The 15049-nt window shown below is 39.1% G+C and overlaps 1 protein-coding gene across 7 annotated transcripts in view; it reads right to left on the reverse strand.

Moving 5' to 3' along the window:
- Window positions 1–15049, reverse strand: part of GIGYF2 (GRB10 interacting GYF protein 2) — a 137248-nt gene that overhangs the window by 81506 nt on the left and 40693 nt on the right. For all 7 annotated transcript variants that reach the window (XM_077757844.1, XM_077757818.1, XM_077757826.1 and 4 more), the window contains 3 exons: window positions 14388–14517; window positions 13154–13249; window positions 2565–2676 (listed from right to left, as the gene is read on the reverse strand). In XM_077757844.1, the coding sequence (XP_077613970.1) occupies window positions 2565–2676; window positions 13154–13249; window positions 14388–14517 (338 nt within the window). The remainder of the gene's footprint in view (window positions 1–2564; window positions 2677–13153; window positions 13250–14387; window positions 14518–15049) is intronic.

Here is a 15049-nt window from a genome sequence, read left to right on the forward strand (position 1 = left end):
AAGAGAACAATTTTCTTAGGTAAACCAGTAAGTACCAAGCACCTTGAAAAAGTATTTTATTTTAGAAACCTAAATATGAAAAATACCCTTCAGGTTGCCAGAAAAACAAGCAAACCACAGACAAAAATATTTTCTGCCAAGTGTACTAGCACTGATACTGGTCCTCCTTATCAGACTAAAGCTTTATAAGGAGACACAAAAAAGGAATCCGATTCTAGAGGTTTCCAGTTTATAAGGACCGCAATCATCTCTAAATACAATTCTCACATAAGCAGCAGTACACATAGCACGATGAATCTCTCACACAGCTAAATACTCAAAGGACTGTCCTGTTGTCTGAGATTTCACCCAACTCTTTTGCAGGATTAAAATATATTACTTCCTTTTATTGATGATAAAGACAAGTGGCTGACAGCTGTGTGGATTTGTCATATTGCTGAACACCTTAACCAGATAAAATAGAAAGATGACATTTTACAGTTTTTCCACTGATGTTTTTTTGTGTATTTCATCATATTTAGAAGTCAATCAATTTTCACACCAAAATCTCAAGTTAAAAAGAGCCAAAATAACAATCTAATGTTAGTTTTGCTCATGGAAAAAAAAAAAAAAAAGCCCTAATAATCATTACTTAACCAACAAGTTAAAATTAAGTACTAACTAAAGAAAACAAAACCAGATTAATGGTCTTACGAAATCATTAGAAAACAAATCACATTTGGGACAACATTGTTAGAACTGTTTTTCACAAGGTGAGTTCATTCATTTGACTAGTTTCATACCATTTGTTCCCATCAACGTTGAGTCACTGCTTCTCTCACAGTATCTATCTTTTGCACATGTCCAGTTTAAATTCTGAATATAGACACTATTGGATAACCCTCCACTTTAAAGAATCAGAAAGAAGGGAGAAATTTACCAATCCTTCAGCTGTTTCTAGATATGGAATTTTTTAAAGAGCATTGAGGGAGACTGCTTGATATCTATAGCATACAAAATTAGTGATCACTTGAGGCTCATAAAGTGCCAGCTTGTGCACCACGCTTCTTGAATAAGGGGGTCTCTGTACGACTTACCCAAAAAAGCACTGGAGACAAAGCCACTTGAGTGCAACCCCGCCCTGCTGCCAGCCCGCCACAGAAAATCACAGGGAACACCCAAGCACTAGTCCAGAGCCATCTCCAAATCACCCCTGCACTACACCGCCACGACACAGAGCCCTCTGATGAATTCTGGACCCACAGAACCGAATTACACGTGGAAATCTGAATGGTATGTGGAGCTTTTGAAGCACACAGATGCCTAAATCTCACCACCCAGGATCCGACTGCAAGTCCTCAGGTTAAAAACTACTGTTCTAAAAACTGACAAATCCAGAAGGAAAAGCCTACAAGTGGAGGAGAGCTTTAGCTGCCCCATCATTATTCACCACATCTGCACTCCTACATCCTAAAAATTTTTTAAGTTTATTTATTTTGAGAAAGAGAGTGCACAAGTGAGGAAGGGTCAGAGAGAAGGAGAGACAGAATCCCAAGCAGGCTCCAGGCAGAGCCCAATGTGAGGCTCAAACTCATGAAACGTTAAGATCACGACCTGAGCTGAGATCAAAACTCAGATGCTTAACCGACTGTGCCACCTAGACGCCCCTGAATTCCCACATTGTGAATGGGACTGAAAGTAGCCTCTTCACAGGAGTGCAGAACCTAACATGGCCTCTATATAAAGACTGGGTATAAATTATTCTATTCATAAGGCACTTTAAGAAAAAAGAATTCAGATATTCCTCACCGTTGATCACACCACCCTGGGTGGGGTGGTATGCGGAAACAATGGCCTCTGGCTTTGTAGATACACAATTCTTCCACTTCTGAAGCACTTCTTCAAAACATTACAAGGTATGTCCAGACTATTGCGATGATTTAACCAACTTAAGAGGTAAATGCTGAATACTTATACTACAAACATTCAAAATGGCTTTCTGTTGCAGAAAATCAATGAAAACAAAACCGGAAGCCGAAAGTAGTATCAACAGAATAATTCTTCTGAGACACAAATCTACAAAACTGTAGGTTAAATAAGTTGACTGCTGCCTAACTATTTGCTCTACCCTCTGAAACAGCCCTAGCACTGACAAGACAGAGAGCTTGTACTAGGCTTCTGTCTGAATGGGGACACTCCTCGCACACAGCCTCACGAAGACCGTGTGTCACGGAGGCCAGCAGGAACTTTGCCGCTGCTCCGGCAGCCCAGGCACTGCAAGGAGCTATGGCTCAAGTGCACGGCTCCCTGGGGATGAGGAATGTGGATGAGGATGTGCCAGTTAACCAGGACCATCTAGAATCCCTCACACTCAAGAATTACCCTCCTCTGCTCCAAATCGGGAGGGGGGCAGGGGCTGTGTGTGTGGAGGAGATACACTGAGAAATGATTCAGAAAATAAACATTCAGGACACTTAGCACATAGTTAATGTCAAAAAAGCAGTCTTTTAAAACTCAAGTAATAAAATATGCTTAGAGTGACTTCTCTCTCCTTTTCCTCCAGTGTCTTCCACGCGGGAGCTCACCTCGCCCTCTTGAGGAACTTCGACCTCTAGGAGCCCCCACCACTGTTCCTCCGCCTCCTCGTCCTGTCAACCGCAGGACAGCAGCACTGTTAACAGACATGGAAAAGTTTCTCTGTCGAAAACAAAACAAAACAAAACAAAAGAACAAAAGAAAAAGGATAAAACAGATAAAATTGCATGTTGCTTCGCCCCATTCCCCCTTCCAACTATGAAACGGCATCTAATTAGTATAAACAATGGGAAACCATAACTACACAACATCCTAAGATGATCCAAAACCTGATTTTACCTGAAAATCTCAAACTAACATTTCAAATCAAGAAACAATGACAACCAATGCCTTTTATCTTGTTAGGTTCTGTGAGGAAATATTAAATAAACTCTAAACGCTATATGTATCCAGAGGCAGATGGGATAAATACACACCATAATAAACTTGGTAAAAGAAATCCGGTTTGAAAGGATACTTTATTATCTTTTCTTTAAAAATTTTTTTCGGGACACCTGGGTGGCTCAGTGGGTTAAGCATCCAGCTTTGGCTCAGGTCATGATCTCATGGTTCGTGGGTTCGAGCCCCACGTCGGTCCCTGTGCTGACAGCTAGCTCACAGCTTGGAGCCTATTTCAGATTCTGTGTGTGTGTGTCTCTCTCTCTGACCCTCCCCTGCTCATGGCCTCTCTCTCTCTCTCTCTCTCTCTCTCACAGAAATACATAAGCTCATCCCAACAAGTGCCCACCTTACCGCTCATCCCCCATTTAGCCCACTCTCCTCCCCTCCAGCAACCCTGTTCTCTGCATTTGAGTCTCTAAGGATTTGCCTCCCTGTTTTTATTTCATTTTTCCTTCCCTTTCCTTATGATCATCTGTCGTTTCTTACATTCCACATGAGTGAAATTACATGGTATTTGTCTTTCTCTGACTTATTTCACTTAGCATAATACCCTCCAGTTCCATCCAAATTGTTACAAATGGCAAGATTTCATTCTTTTTGGTCACCAAATAGTATTTGTGTGTGTGTGTGTGTGTGTGTGTGTGTGTGTATAGATAGATCGATCTTCTTTATCCAATCATCAGTCAATGGACATTTGGGCTCTTTCATACTTTGGCTATTGTTGACAGCACTGCTATAAACACTGGGGAGCAGATGCCCCTTCAAAGTAGTACTCGTGTATCCTCTGAATAAATACCTAGTGCTGCAATTGCTGGATCACAGGATAATTCTATCTTTAGGTTTTAGAGGAACGTCCATATTGTTTTCCAGAGTGGCTACACCAGTTTGCATTCCCACCAACAATGCAAAAGGGTTCCTCTTTCTCTACATCCTGGACAATATCTGTTGCTTCCTGAGTTATTAATTTTAGCCATTCTCACAGGTGTAAGGTGGGATCTCATTGTAGTTTTGATTTGCATTTCTCTGATGATGAATGATACTGAGCATCTTTTCATGTGTCTATTAGCTGTCTGGATTTCTTCTTTGGAAAAGTGTCTATTCATGTCTTCCACCCATTTCTTCACTGGATTATACTCTAGACAGAAAACCCAAAAGACTCCAACAAAAAGCTTCTAGAACTAAAGTGTGAATTCAGTAAAATCACAGGATATAAAATGAATGTACAGAAATCAAGTTGCATTTCTGTACACTAATAATGAAGCAGCAGAAAGAGAAATCAAGGAAATTATTCCCATTTACAATAGCACCAAAGACCATAAGATACCTAGGAATAAAACTAACCAAGGAGGTAAAAGATCTGTATACTGAAAACTATAGAAAGCTTATGAAAGAAATTGAAGAAGACACAAAGAAATAGAAAATCTTGTTGACTGATTTATTTATTATGAGAGAGAGAGACAGAGCACAAGCAGGGTAGAGGCAGAGAGGAGAGAGAAAATCCCAAGCAGGCTCCCTATGATCAGCACAGAGCCTGACTTGGGGTTCAATCTCATGAACCACGAGATCAGGACCTGAGCCAAAATCAAGAGCTGGATTCTTAACCAACTGAGCCACCCAGGTGCCCCTGAAAGTATTCCTTAACTAATGAAAGGTAAAAAGAGTAGCACAATAAAAAGGAAAATGATCATTTTTGCCTCATTCTGCTCACCAATGTGAATTAGTAACTCCAAGCTGTATTTAATAAAATGACAAGAATCATAAATAAATAGGGAAGGGCCAAATAAGAATCTACATATATAATAAGATCAACCATCTTAAGGAGTGGAAGAGCATGCTTGAAGAAACTAAACCACCAACTAGTCATTAGCCTGAATCTGCAGCCACAGCCAATTTGGATAGGATCATAAACAATGAGACAGTCGTTGAGTAGGAATCCTTCAAATCTGGAAGGGGAAGACAAGGGAAAACTGAAAGCCTGGGAGCCAAAAATATGTTTAGTGCACACTTCTGGATAAATGGAATATACAGACGTTAGAAAAAGTAAAACAAGATGCAATTTTTTAAATCTCGAAAATGATCTATAAAACATAAAAATCCTGGGCATTTGAAGGAGGATTCTACAAGAGAATTTTAAACTCAGAAAATGTTGGACTATCCCCTCACAGGAATACTTTCTACGCACTCAGAACCTAGCAGACATCTAGGCAAACACATAGAGGCGCACAATGAAGACAAAGTAACGTGCGCAAGGCTGCAGCTAAGGACCCCGCTGCTGGACGGACAGAAAGCAAGGCTAAAGAGTTCAGGTGAAGAGAATCTTGCAATTCAACTGATAATTAACATCCAAACTGTGTTTACACCGTGAAGTCCTCATCTGTAGTTTCGATTCAAAATCAAATGAAATGTGATGTCTATACCTCTTCTGAGGAAATCAACATGTAACTGGTTAAAAAAACTTTTTTCACTACTGAATTTCTTGTTTTAATATACAGGTCATTTTCTCACTACCTTCCTCATCAGTTGTCTTTCTCAGAATTTTATTTATTACAATTTGTTTAAGTAAATTTTATAAATTTGTAATGTTTTTTTTTCCTTTTAGTTTTATAGGTATATAAGCATATAAACCCGTAACTTCAAACCTCAAGATTAAAGGTTNCCACGAACTGCGAGATCATGACCTAAGCGAAAGTCGGACGCTTAACCGACTAAGCCACCCAGGCGCCCCTCAAGCTATATTTTAAAAAAACGTACCTAATAATAATTTTTAAAGAGCTGGTTGAAACAAATGCATGAACGTACCTTAACTTATACAGCACAGAGTAACCAGGGAAGTTACCCAGTAGTGCCTCTAGAAACACAATTAAGCAAGGCTATGAAGTCCCAAAATCTAGATTAATATAATCTAACATTGGACAGAGCTCAGAATTATCTCCACTAATTAATGCCAGGATCCCATGCAGGTGAACACATTACCAAACATGTATACACCTCAAATGTACCCATCAACGGGGTGCAGGGAAACTTGCACATGCTTTCCTACAGCCTCACACACAACAGCTAAAAATGCAAACTTGTATCATCTGTGGAAAGCAATTTCTGGAAGTTTTATTTTTAAATGTCTATACCCTTTGGGGCACCAGGGTGACTCAATCAGGTAAGGGTCCAACTTTGACTCAGGTTATGATCTCAGAGTTTGTGAGTAGGAGCCCCACGTCAGGCTCTGAGCTGTCAGCCTGGAGCCTGTGTCGGATTCTGTGTCTCCCTCTCTCTCTCTCTCGGCCCCTCCCTGCTTACACTCTGTCTGTCTCTCTCCCTCTCAAATAAACATTAAAAAAAAATTTTAATGTCTATTTTCTTTGACGCAATTCCTCTTGTACATGTGAAAACTCCCAAAAGCAGAAAGATCTTGTTTGTAAAATCAAACTTGGGAACAGCCTAAGTATCAACCAAGGGGAAGAATTTAAAATTTATGTGGGGTGCTTGGCTGACTCAGTCAGTAGGAGCAGGAGACTCTTGACCTTGGGATCATGTGTTCAAGCCCCACACAGGCCACAACGCTTAACTAAAAAAAAAAAAAAAAAAAAAAAAAAAAAAAAAAAAAAAAAAAAAAAAAAAAAAAAAATCATGGCCATCTGCATGTGGAGTTCTATGCAGTTGTTTTAAAAATACAGGCCACTCTATTTATTAGGTTGAACCATATAAAATTGCTAATTGGTCATTTCTGACCCACAAAAACTGCAATTTCATATGATCAACCAAACATATAAAGGCAGAAAGCACAGCTGTAGTAAAGCACATGGAAAGGCCAGACTGCCTGGGACTGTATTTTGGTTTTTATTCCACTTCTCTGTGCCTCATTTTCCTCATCTAGATAAAGTGGATAGGAACAATATTTACATTTACCTCCTGGGTTGCTGCCTGCACTTAACCCAGTATAAGACAAGTGCTTAAAACAGTGTTTGACACATTAAAATCTAAAATGTGCTATCATCTCCTCAATAGATGCACAGGTGAAAATAGTAAAGTATGCTGCCATTTAGGGTTAGCTGGGCTTTTCTACAAGAACAAATATTTAAGTAGATACAGATATATTAACTACCCCTGGGAGGAAACAGTGGCTACTTCTAAGGAACAATAAGACAGAATTACGGTGACTCATAGATTTGCTTTTCACTCTATGTACTTTCAAAATTTTTTATATATATCTATGTACTTTTTAAATTTTTAAAATATATACATGTATTATCTATTAAAAAATGAATATATAATTTTGACTGACATCACATAAATAAAATACAACAATGTTTGGGACGTCTGAGTGGGTCAGTTGGTTAAGAGTTCAACTTCTGGTTCATAGCAGCACTCTCCACAATAGCTAAAACATGGAAAGAGCCTAAGTGNTGCCTCCGCTCACTCTCCTGTTCTCTCAAACATAAATAAACATTTAAAAAATTAATAAACAAATAAATTACAACAATGTAAATCAGGTAGCAGCTATATAAAAAGTCCTGCCTCTCAAACTGAGAGATATATTCAGGGGAAATGCCAAACCAAAATAGTGACCAAATTTTCTGAGCATCAACTTTGGGTCTGTTGTTTTTTTTAATAATTTTTTTAATGTTTATTTTTGAGAGAAAGAGAGCAAGCAGGGGAGGGGCAGAGAGACAGGGAGACAGAATCTGAAGCAGGCTCCAGGCTCTGAGCTGTCAGCACAGAGCCCAATGTGGGACTCAAACCCAGGAGCTGTGAGATCATGACCTGAGCTGAAGTCAGACGCTTAACTGACTGAGCTCCCCAGGTGCCCAGGGGAAGACATATTTAATATTTACTTGGAAAAATATACAACGAACTGCTAACACTAGCTGCTTTTAGGAAAGGGACGCTGGTGGCTGAGGGGAGGGATGGGGAAGCAATTTCCTATTATATACTGTTCTGTAGATTTTTATTTTGAAACCATGTAACTTATGCCTTATTCCTTAAACAATAAATGCATAAATCTGAAAAATAAAAATACTGAACACCGCAAAAGTAATAGCAACATGCTACAGCTATGACATCATTTAAATAAGAGATCCTCATACAAAGTTTCTTAAAAGCAACTTAGTGTATGGAACAATTTGGTGTTATCTCTGGACTTCTATTCCGCTGACCTGTATGTCTGTCCTTCTTCCGCAGTTGTGATCCCTGTAGATTTGTAGTAAAGTTCTGAAGTCAGGAAGTATGAGTCTTCAATTTTGTTTTTGTTTTTAAATTTTTTAAATGTTTTTATTTATTTCTGAGAAAGAGAGGTAGCGTGAGCAGGAGAGGGTCGGAGAGAGGGAGATACAGAATCTGAAGCAGGCTCCAGGCTCTGAGCTATCTGTCAGCACAGAGCCCAACGTGGGGCTCAAACCCACAAACAGTGAGATCCTGATTTGAGCCGAAGTTAGACACTTAACCGACTGAGCCACCCAGGCACCCCAGGTTTTTTTTGTTTTTTCAAAACTATTTTGACTACATGGGGTCTCTTGCAATTCTGTATGAATTTTAAGACCAGCTTGTCAATTTATACCCCAAAAGCCAGTGGAATTTTGATGGAGACTGCACCAACAGATCAATTAGCGATATTAAGTCTTCCAAGACTGAACGAGCACTGATGGCTTCTCACTTATTTAGATCTTCTTTAATTTCTTTCAACATTATTTTGTAGTTTTTTATGTAAAAGTCTTATATCCCCTTGGTTAAATCTATTACTATGTATTTTATTGTTTTTGATGCTACTGTAAATGAAACTATTTTCATAATTCCCCTTACAGACTGATTGTGTCGATCCTGCCCCTACAATTGTGCTGAATTCATTTATTAGTGCTAATAGTTTTCTGTATGTGAAGTCTTTACGATTTTCTACATGTAGGATCATGTCACCTAAAAACAGATATAGTTTTACTTCTTCTCTTTTTGTTTTTTTGTTTTTTTTATAAGTTTATTTTTGAGAGCTTGGGAGCAAGCAGAGCAGGGGCAGAGAGAGGGAGACAGGGTTTAAAGCAGGCTGTGCACTGTCAACAGCGAGCCTATTGTGGGGCTCAAACTCACAAACTGCGAGAAAATGACATGAGCCAAAGTCAGATGTTCAACTGACTGAGCCACTCAGGTGCCCCCTTCCTCTTCCTTTTTAGAGGTCTCTACGTCTTTTTCTAGCCTAACTGCTCAGGCATGATGTTGGATATCAGTAGTAAAAGCAGGTAACCTGGTCTTGTTCCCAGTTTTACGGGAAAAGCTTTCAGTATTCCACAACTGGGAATGAGGTTAGCTGTGGGTTTCTCATAAATGCCTTTAATCACATTGATGAAGGTCTCTTCTATTGCCGGTTCACTGACAGTTCTATAAAGAAAAGTGTTTTTGGCAATTGCTTTTTCTGTGCCAACTGAGATGGTCAAGTGATTACACTGATTTTCCTTATGTTGCACCACATTTGTATTCTAATGATAAGTCCCACTTGGTCATGCATAGTGTGTAATACTTTTAATATGCTGTTGGATTCAGTCTGTATGCCTATATTTTGACAACTAAAAATACACAAAGGAAACAAACGGCAATAAACATATTAAATGTTAAAAAGTAATATCTCTACATAGTGAGTTTATGGGTGACAGTCTCTCCTTTATACCTTTCTGTATTTTCTACGATGAATAGGAGTACCTTTTATTTTTTTTAAAAGTAAGCTTTTTTTTTTTAATTTTAACATGTATTCATTTTTGAGAAAGAGACAGAGCACGAGTGGGGGAGGGGCAGAGAGAGAGAGGGAGACACAGAATCCGAAGCATGCTCCAGGCTCTGAGCTATCAGCACAAAGCCTGACATGGGGCTCAAACTCATGAACCATGAGCTCATGACCTGAACCAGAGTTAGATGCCCAACCAACTGAGCCACCCAGGTGCTCCAAAAAACAGTAAGATTTTATTGATGATAAAGAATATATAAAAAATTATGAAATCACAATCCAGTAAAAAAAATGGTAAAATAACACAAGCAAATCAAACACCATAGTGGCCATGAACATGTGAAAAGATGACCAAGCTGCTAGTGACTAGTGAGATACAAATTAAAAACAAGTATCACAGGGGCGCCTTGGGTGGCTTAGTCGGTTAAGCGTCCGACTTTCGCTTGGGTCATGATCTCGCGGTTCGTGGGTTCGAGCCCCGCGTCGGGCTCTGTGCTGACTGCCAGCTCAGAGCCTGGAGCCTATTTCAGTCTGTGACTCCCTCTCTCTCTGACCCTCCCCTGCTCACGCTGTCTCTCTCTCTCCTAGAAATAAGAATATTTAAAAAAAAAAAAAAAAAAAACAAGTATCACAGTTAACTTTTTGACCAAAATGTAAAAACCAAGAGCTGGAGGGCTGCATAAAAATGAGACCTCTGATTTGCTGTCAATAAGAACGCAAAAGGGCTTAAGATACTACAGAAACAAATGTAGCAATACTCACATTACATTACCCACACCTGTGTGTTTAAGAAAATAAAAAGAATCATGCACCAAAAACCATAAAAAGCTTAGGAATAAATCTAACCAAAGAGGTGAAAAAATCTATATACTGAAAACTGTAGAAAGCTTAAGAAAGAAATTGAAGACAACACAAAAAAATGGAAAAATATTCCATGCTCTTGTATAGGAAGAACACATATTGTTAAAATGTCAATACTACCCAGAGCAATCTACGTATTCAATGCAATACCTATAAAATAACACCAGCATTCTTCACAGAGCTAGAACAATCCTAAAATTTGTGTGGAACCAAAAAAGGCCCTAAATAGCCAACGCAATCTTAAAAAAGAAAACCAAACCTGGAGGCATTACAATCCCAGATTTAAAGATGTATTACAAAGCTGTAATCATCAAAACAATATGGTACTAGCACAAAAACAGACACTCAGATCAATGGATGGACCAACTAATCTTTGACAAAGGAGGAAAGAATATCCAATGGAATAAGGACAGTCTTTTCAGCAAATGGTGCTGGGGAAAACTGGACAGAGAAATGCAGAAAAATGAACCTGGACCACTTTCTTACACCATACACAAAAATAAACTCAAAATGGATAAAAGACCTAAATGTTAAGACAGGAAGCAATCAAAATCCTAGAGGAGAAAGCAGGCACACAACTTCTTACTCAACACATCGCCAGAGGCGAGGGAAACAAAAGTAAAAATGAACTATTGGGACCTCATCAAAATAAAAAGATTCTGCACAGTGAAGGAAAGAATCAGCAAAACTAAAAGGCAACCAATGGAATGGGAGAAGATATTTGCAAACGGCGTATCAGATAAAGGGTTAGTATCCAAAATCTATAAAGAACTTAATCAAACTCAACATCCAAAGAACAAATAATCCAGTGAAGAAGTGGGCAAAAGACATGAATAGACATTTCTCCAAAGATGACATCCAGATGGCCAACCAACACATGAAAAAATGCTCAACATCGCTCATCATCAGAGAAATGCAAATCAAAACCACAAAGAGATATCACCTCACCCCTGTAAGAATGGCCAACATTAATAACTCAGGCAACAACAGACGTTGGCGAGGATGCAAAGACAGAGGATCTCTTTTACACGGCTGGTGGGAATGCAAACTGGTGCAGTCACTCTGAAAAACAGTATAGAGGTTCCTCAAAAAATTAAATAGAGAACCCCCTACGACCCAGCAATTGTACTACTAGGTATTTATCCAAGGGATATAGGTATGCTGTTTCGAAGGGGCACGTGTACCCCAATGTTTATAGCAGTGCTAGCAACAATAGCCATAGTATGGAAAGAGCCCAAATGTCCACCAACAGATGAATGGATAAAGATGTGGTGTGTACACACACACACACACACACACACACACACACACACACACACAAAATGGAGTATTACTCAGCAATCAAAAAGAATGAAATCTTGCCATTTGCAACTACATGAATGGAACTGAAGGGTATTATGCTAAGTGAAATTAGAAAAAAATAAATATCATATGATTTCACTCATAGAGGAATTTAAGATACAGAACAGATGGACGTAAGGGAAGGGAAGTAAAAATAATATAAAAACAGGGAGGGGGACAAGACACAAGAGACTCTTAAATATGGAGAACAAACAAAGGGTTGCTGGAGAAGTTGTGAGGGGGGATGGGCTGAATGGGTGAGAGGCAGTAAGGAATCGACTCCAGAAAACTGTTGCACTATATGCTAACTAACTTAGATGTAAATTTATTAAAAAGGAAAGGAAATATTTAAATATTTTTTAAAAACACAAAAACAGGGCGCCTGGGTGGCGCAGTCAGTTAAGCGTCCAACTTTGGCTCAGGTCAGGATCTCATGGTTCATGGGTTCGAGCCCCACATCGGGCTCTGTGCTGACAGCTAGCTCAGAGCCTGGAGCCTGTTTCAGATTCTGTATCTCCCTCCCTCTCTGACTCCCCTCCCACCCCACCCCCCATCCCAGCTCATGCTGTCTCTCGCTCTCGCTCAGAAATAAATTTTTTAAAAAACATAAAAATTTTTTAAAAAGTAAAACTGTTGTTGATTTGTTTCTTAAAGAAAAGGCTGTTTTTAAAATTTTTTTTAAAAAGCAGTGATGATTGATTTACAGTGGCATTCCAGCATTTCAACAATCTCTTCTTTTTCCATTTTATAGCAATTACCATAAGTTCCATTCATAAACTTTTATCTTTGGAAAGAGCACACTATAAATGAAGACAACACAAAATCTCCCTACCAGCCCAAAAATCTAACTTTCTCACAATATCATAAACAAAAATCAGTGACAGAACTACATGTTTTCAAGCACGTTTTGGGCTGAAAAATCTACATTTTCCTTTAGTGGCAGAATGCACTGTTGAGAATTCAGGTTGCCAAGTACTTCTGAAAAACTACATTTTTCTGAAAAGAAGGTCCTACCTCCCAAAAAATTATCTCTCTACTCAAGTATATTATGAGGGATGGTTCCTATCATCCATAAAGACCTAGAAACATTTTCTTACCTCTACAGAATACTAAAACTGCAGACATAAAATAGAATCCCATCTACTAAGATAGGCATCCACATATCAAGAAAACAGAAAGCAGGAGGCAGACCTGTGGGGATGCAGGGGCCTAGGGCCTAAGTGGTATAACTTCCTATTTTCATAACTCAGGGGAAGGAACAAGGGTTTGACCTAAGACTCAAAGCTGGACACAAACCTGTTCTTCTTCTGTAAAGGGTACAAGAGCCAACGGAGGCAGGGGCTCCTCCTGGAGGATAGGCAGAAATTCTTTATCCAGAAGGTCTGAAGGTATCTGTATGACCAAACACATGACCATGAAATTAATGCTATCCCTCCATTAACAAAATTTACAAAAAAAAGAAAAAATTATCTTCTGTTTATCTCTTGGTGATTACTATCAACATGGAATAAAGCTTATTCAACCACAATTACCTACGGTAGTATTTACAAAGTCTGAAAAGATCAAATATTAACAACTCCAGTCACCTTCTTCTTCCTCTCATCAGACCACCACTTTAGACTTGATATACAGCATTAACTCTGGTATTCCAGAGTGCACAGTGGAAGGGTAAATATCCTCACATTTAACTCAAGGCACAAGGAATAGAGTTTCATAAACAATTTTATCTGTCTTCAGCAACCATCATTAAAATTTGAGATCCCAAATCCATTAATAAAAGTAAAAACAAAGTATATTTTTAAAATATAAAATATTCTCTCTCACTAGTCAGAAAGTGTACTTTACACAGTTTCGGTTTTGACCACTTAAAAGAAACACAAATGTGGTAACATAATTTTACTAATAACTGTCTAACGCAAGAAGGGAAAGAAGAGGAGCAGCAACCCCTCCTCACTCCCCACTAACTGAAGAGTACGAAGTACAATAACGAGAAGAAATTCCTTTCTCAGCCATCAAACTGATATAGAAATGGACAGGAAAGAGACAATAAGAGGAACTTAGACAAAGTATTAATGCTGAATATTCTGTTTCCATGAAGCTTTCTACTCCTGTAATGAAATCTTAGGTCCTCTGTGCAAAATACAAGATCCTGGGGCACCTGGGTGGCTCAGTTGGTTGGGCATCTGACTTCAGCTCAGGTCATGATGTCATGATCTCATGGTTCGTGGGTTCGAGCCCCGCGTCAGGTTCTGTGCTGACAGCTAGCTCAGAGCCTGGAGCTGCTTCAGATCCTGTGTCTCCCTTTCTCTCTGACCCTCCCCTACTCACAGTGTCTCTCTCTCTCTCTCAGAAATAGATAAAACGTTAAAAAAAATTTTTTTTTAATACGAGATCCTTACACTTAGAAGAGTCTCTGTCGACACTACAAGTTTCAAAGCAAGAAAAACCACAAGTCCTTCATCTACCAATGTATCACTACACATACCATGAAATCTCATTCCTGATTCTGAACTCTTTCCTTTTTCCTTACCTTGTTATCTTTAAGGAAAAGTGCTAACATTTCTTCTCTACCATAACGATAGTCTGCTAACTTATACTTCGGCAAAGCTGGAGAAAGAGGAGGGGACGTGATACTCCCACCACTGGACAGAGCTCGGAGCCTAGGAGAGACATAAAATATAAAAATGAAGTGTCAAATATTCTGGCACTAACGACTTTTGCTTTTATGTGCTATAAAAATGTTCATTGTAAGTCTTTAAAAGAACAGAAAGAAATCCCATTAGCTTTCATATAGCCATTGTCACAACACACGCAGAGCAGTTCACTGAGAAACAGACAACCATGTGGCAATTCCTTAACTTAAAAAGGAATCATGGCATATCCCTGAGAAGTCAGGGGGTAAAAAGTGACCCTCTTTCAAAATTGTAATATTTTAAGGCTTCACACCCAGCAGAGAGCCCAATGTGGAGCTTAACCTCACAACGCTGAGGTCAAGACTTGAGCTGAGATCAAGAGTCAGACACTCTACTGATTGAGCAACCCCCAGGAACTCCTCGAAATTGTAAAGGTAACCTGATTAAAACAAAAGTAAGGGGCACCTGGCTGGCTCAGTCCAAAGAACATGTGACTCTTAATCTTGGAGTTGTGAGTTCGAGTGCTACTTTGGGTGTGGACATCATAAAATCTTTTAAA

Source organism: Crocuta crocuta, unplaced genomic scaffold, assembly GCF_008692635.1.
Source record: "Crocuta crocuta isolate KB4526 unplaced genomic scaffold, BGI_CrCroc_1.0 scaffold290, whole genome shotgun sequence".
In the NCBI taxonomy this organism is placed as follows: Eukaryota; Metazoa; Chordata; class Mammalia; order Carnivora; family Hyaenidae; genus Crocuta; species Crocuta crocuta.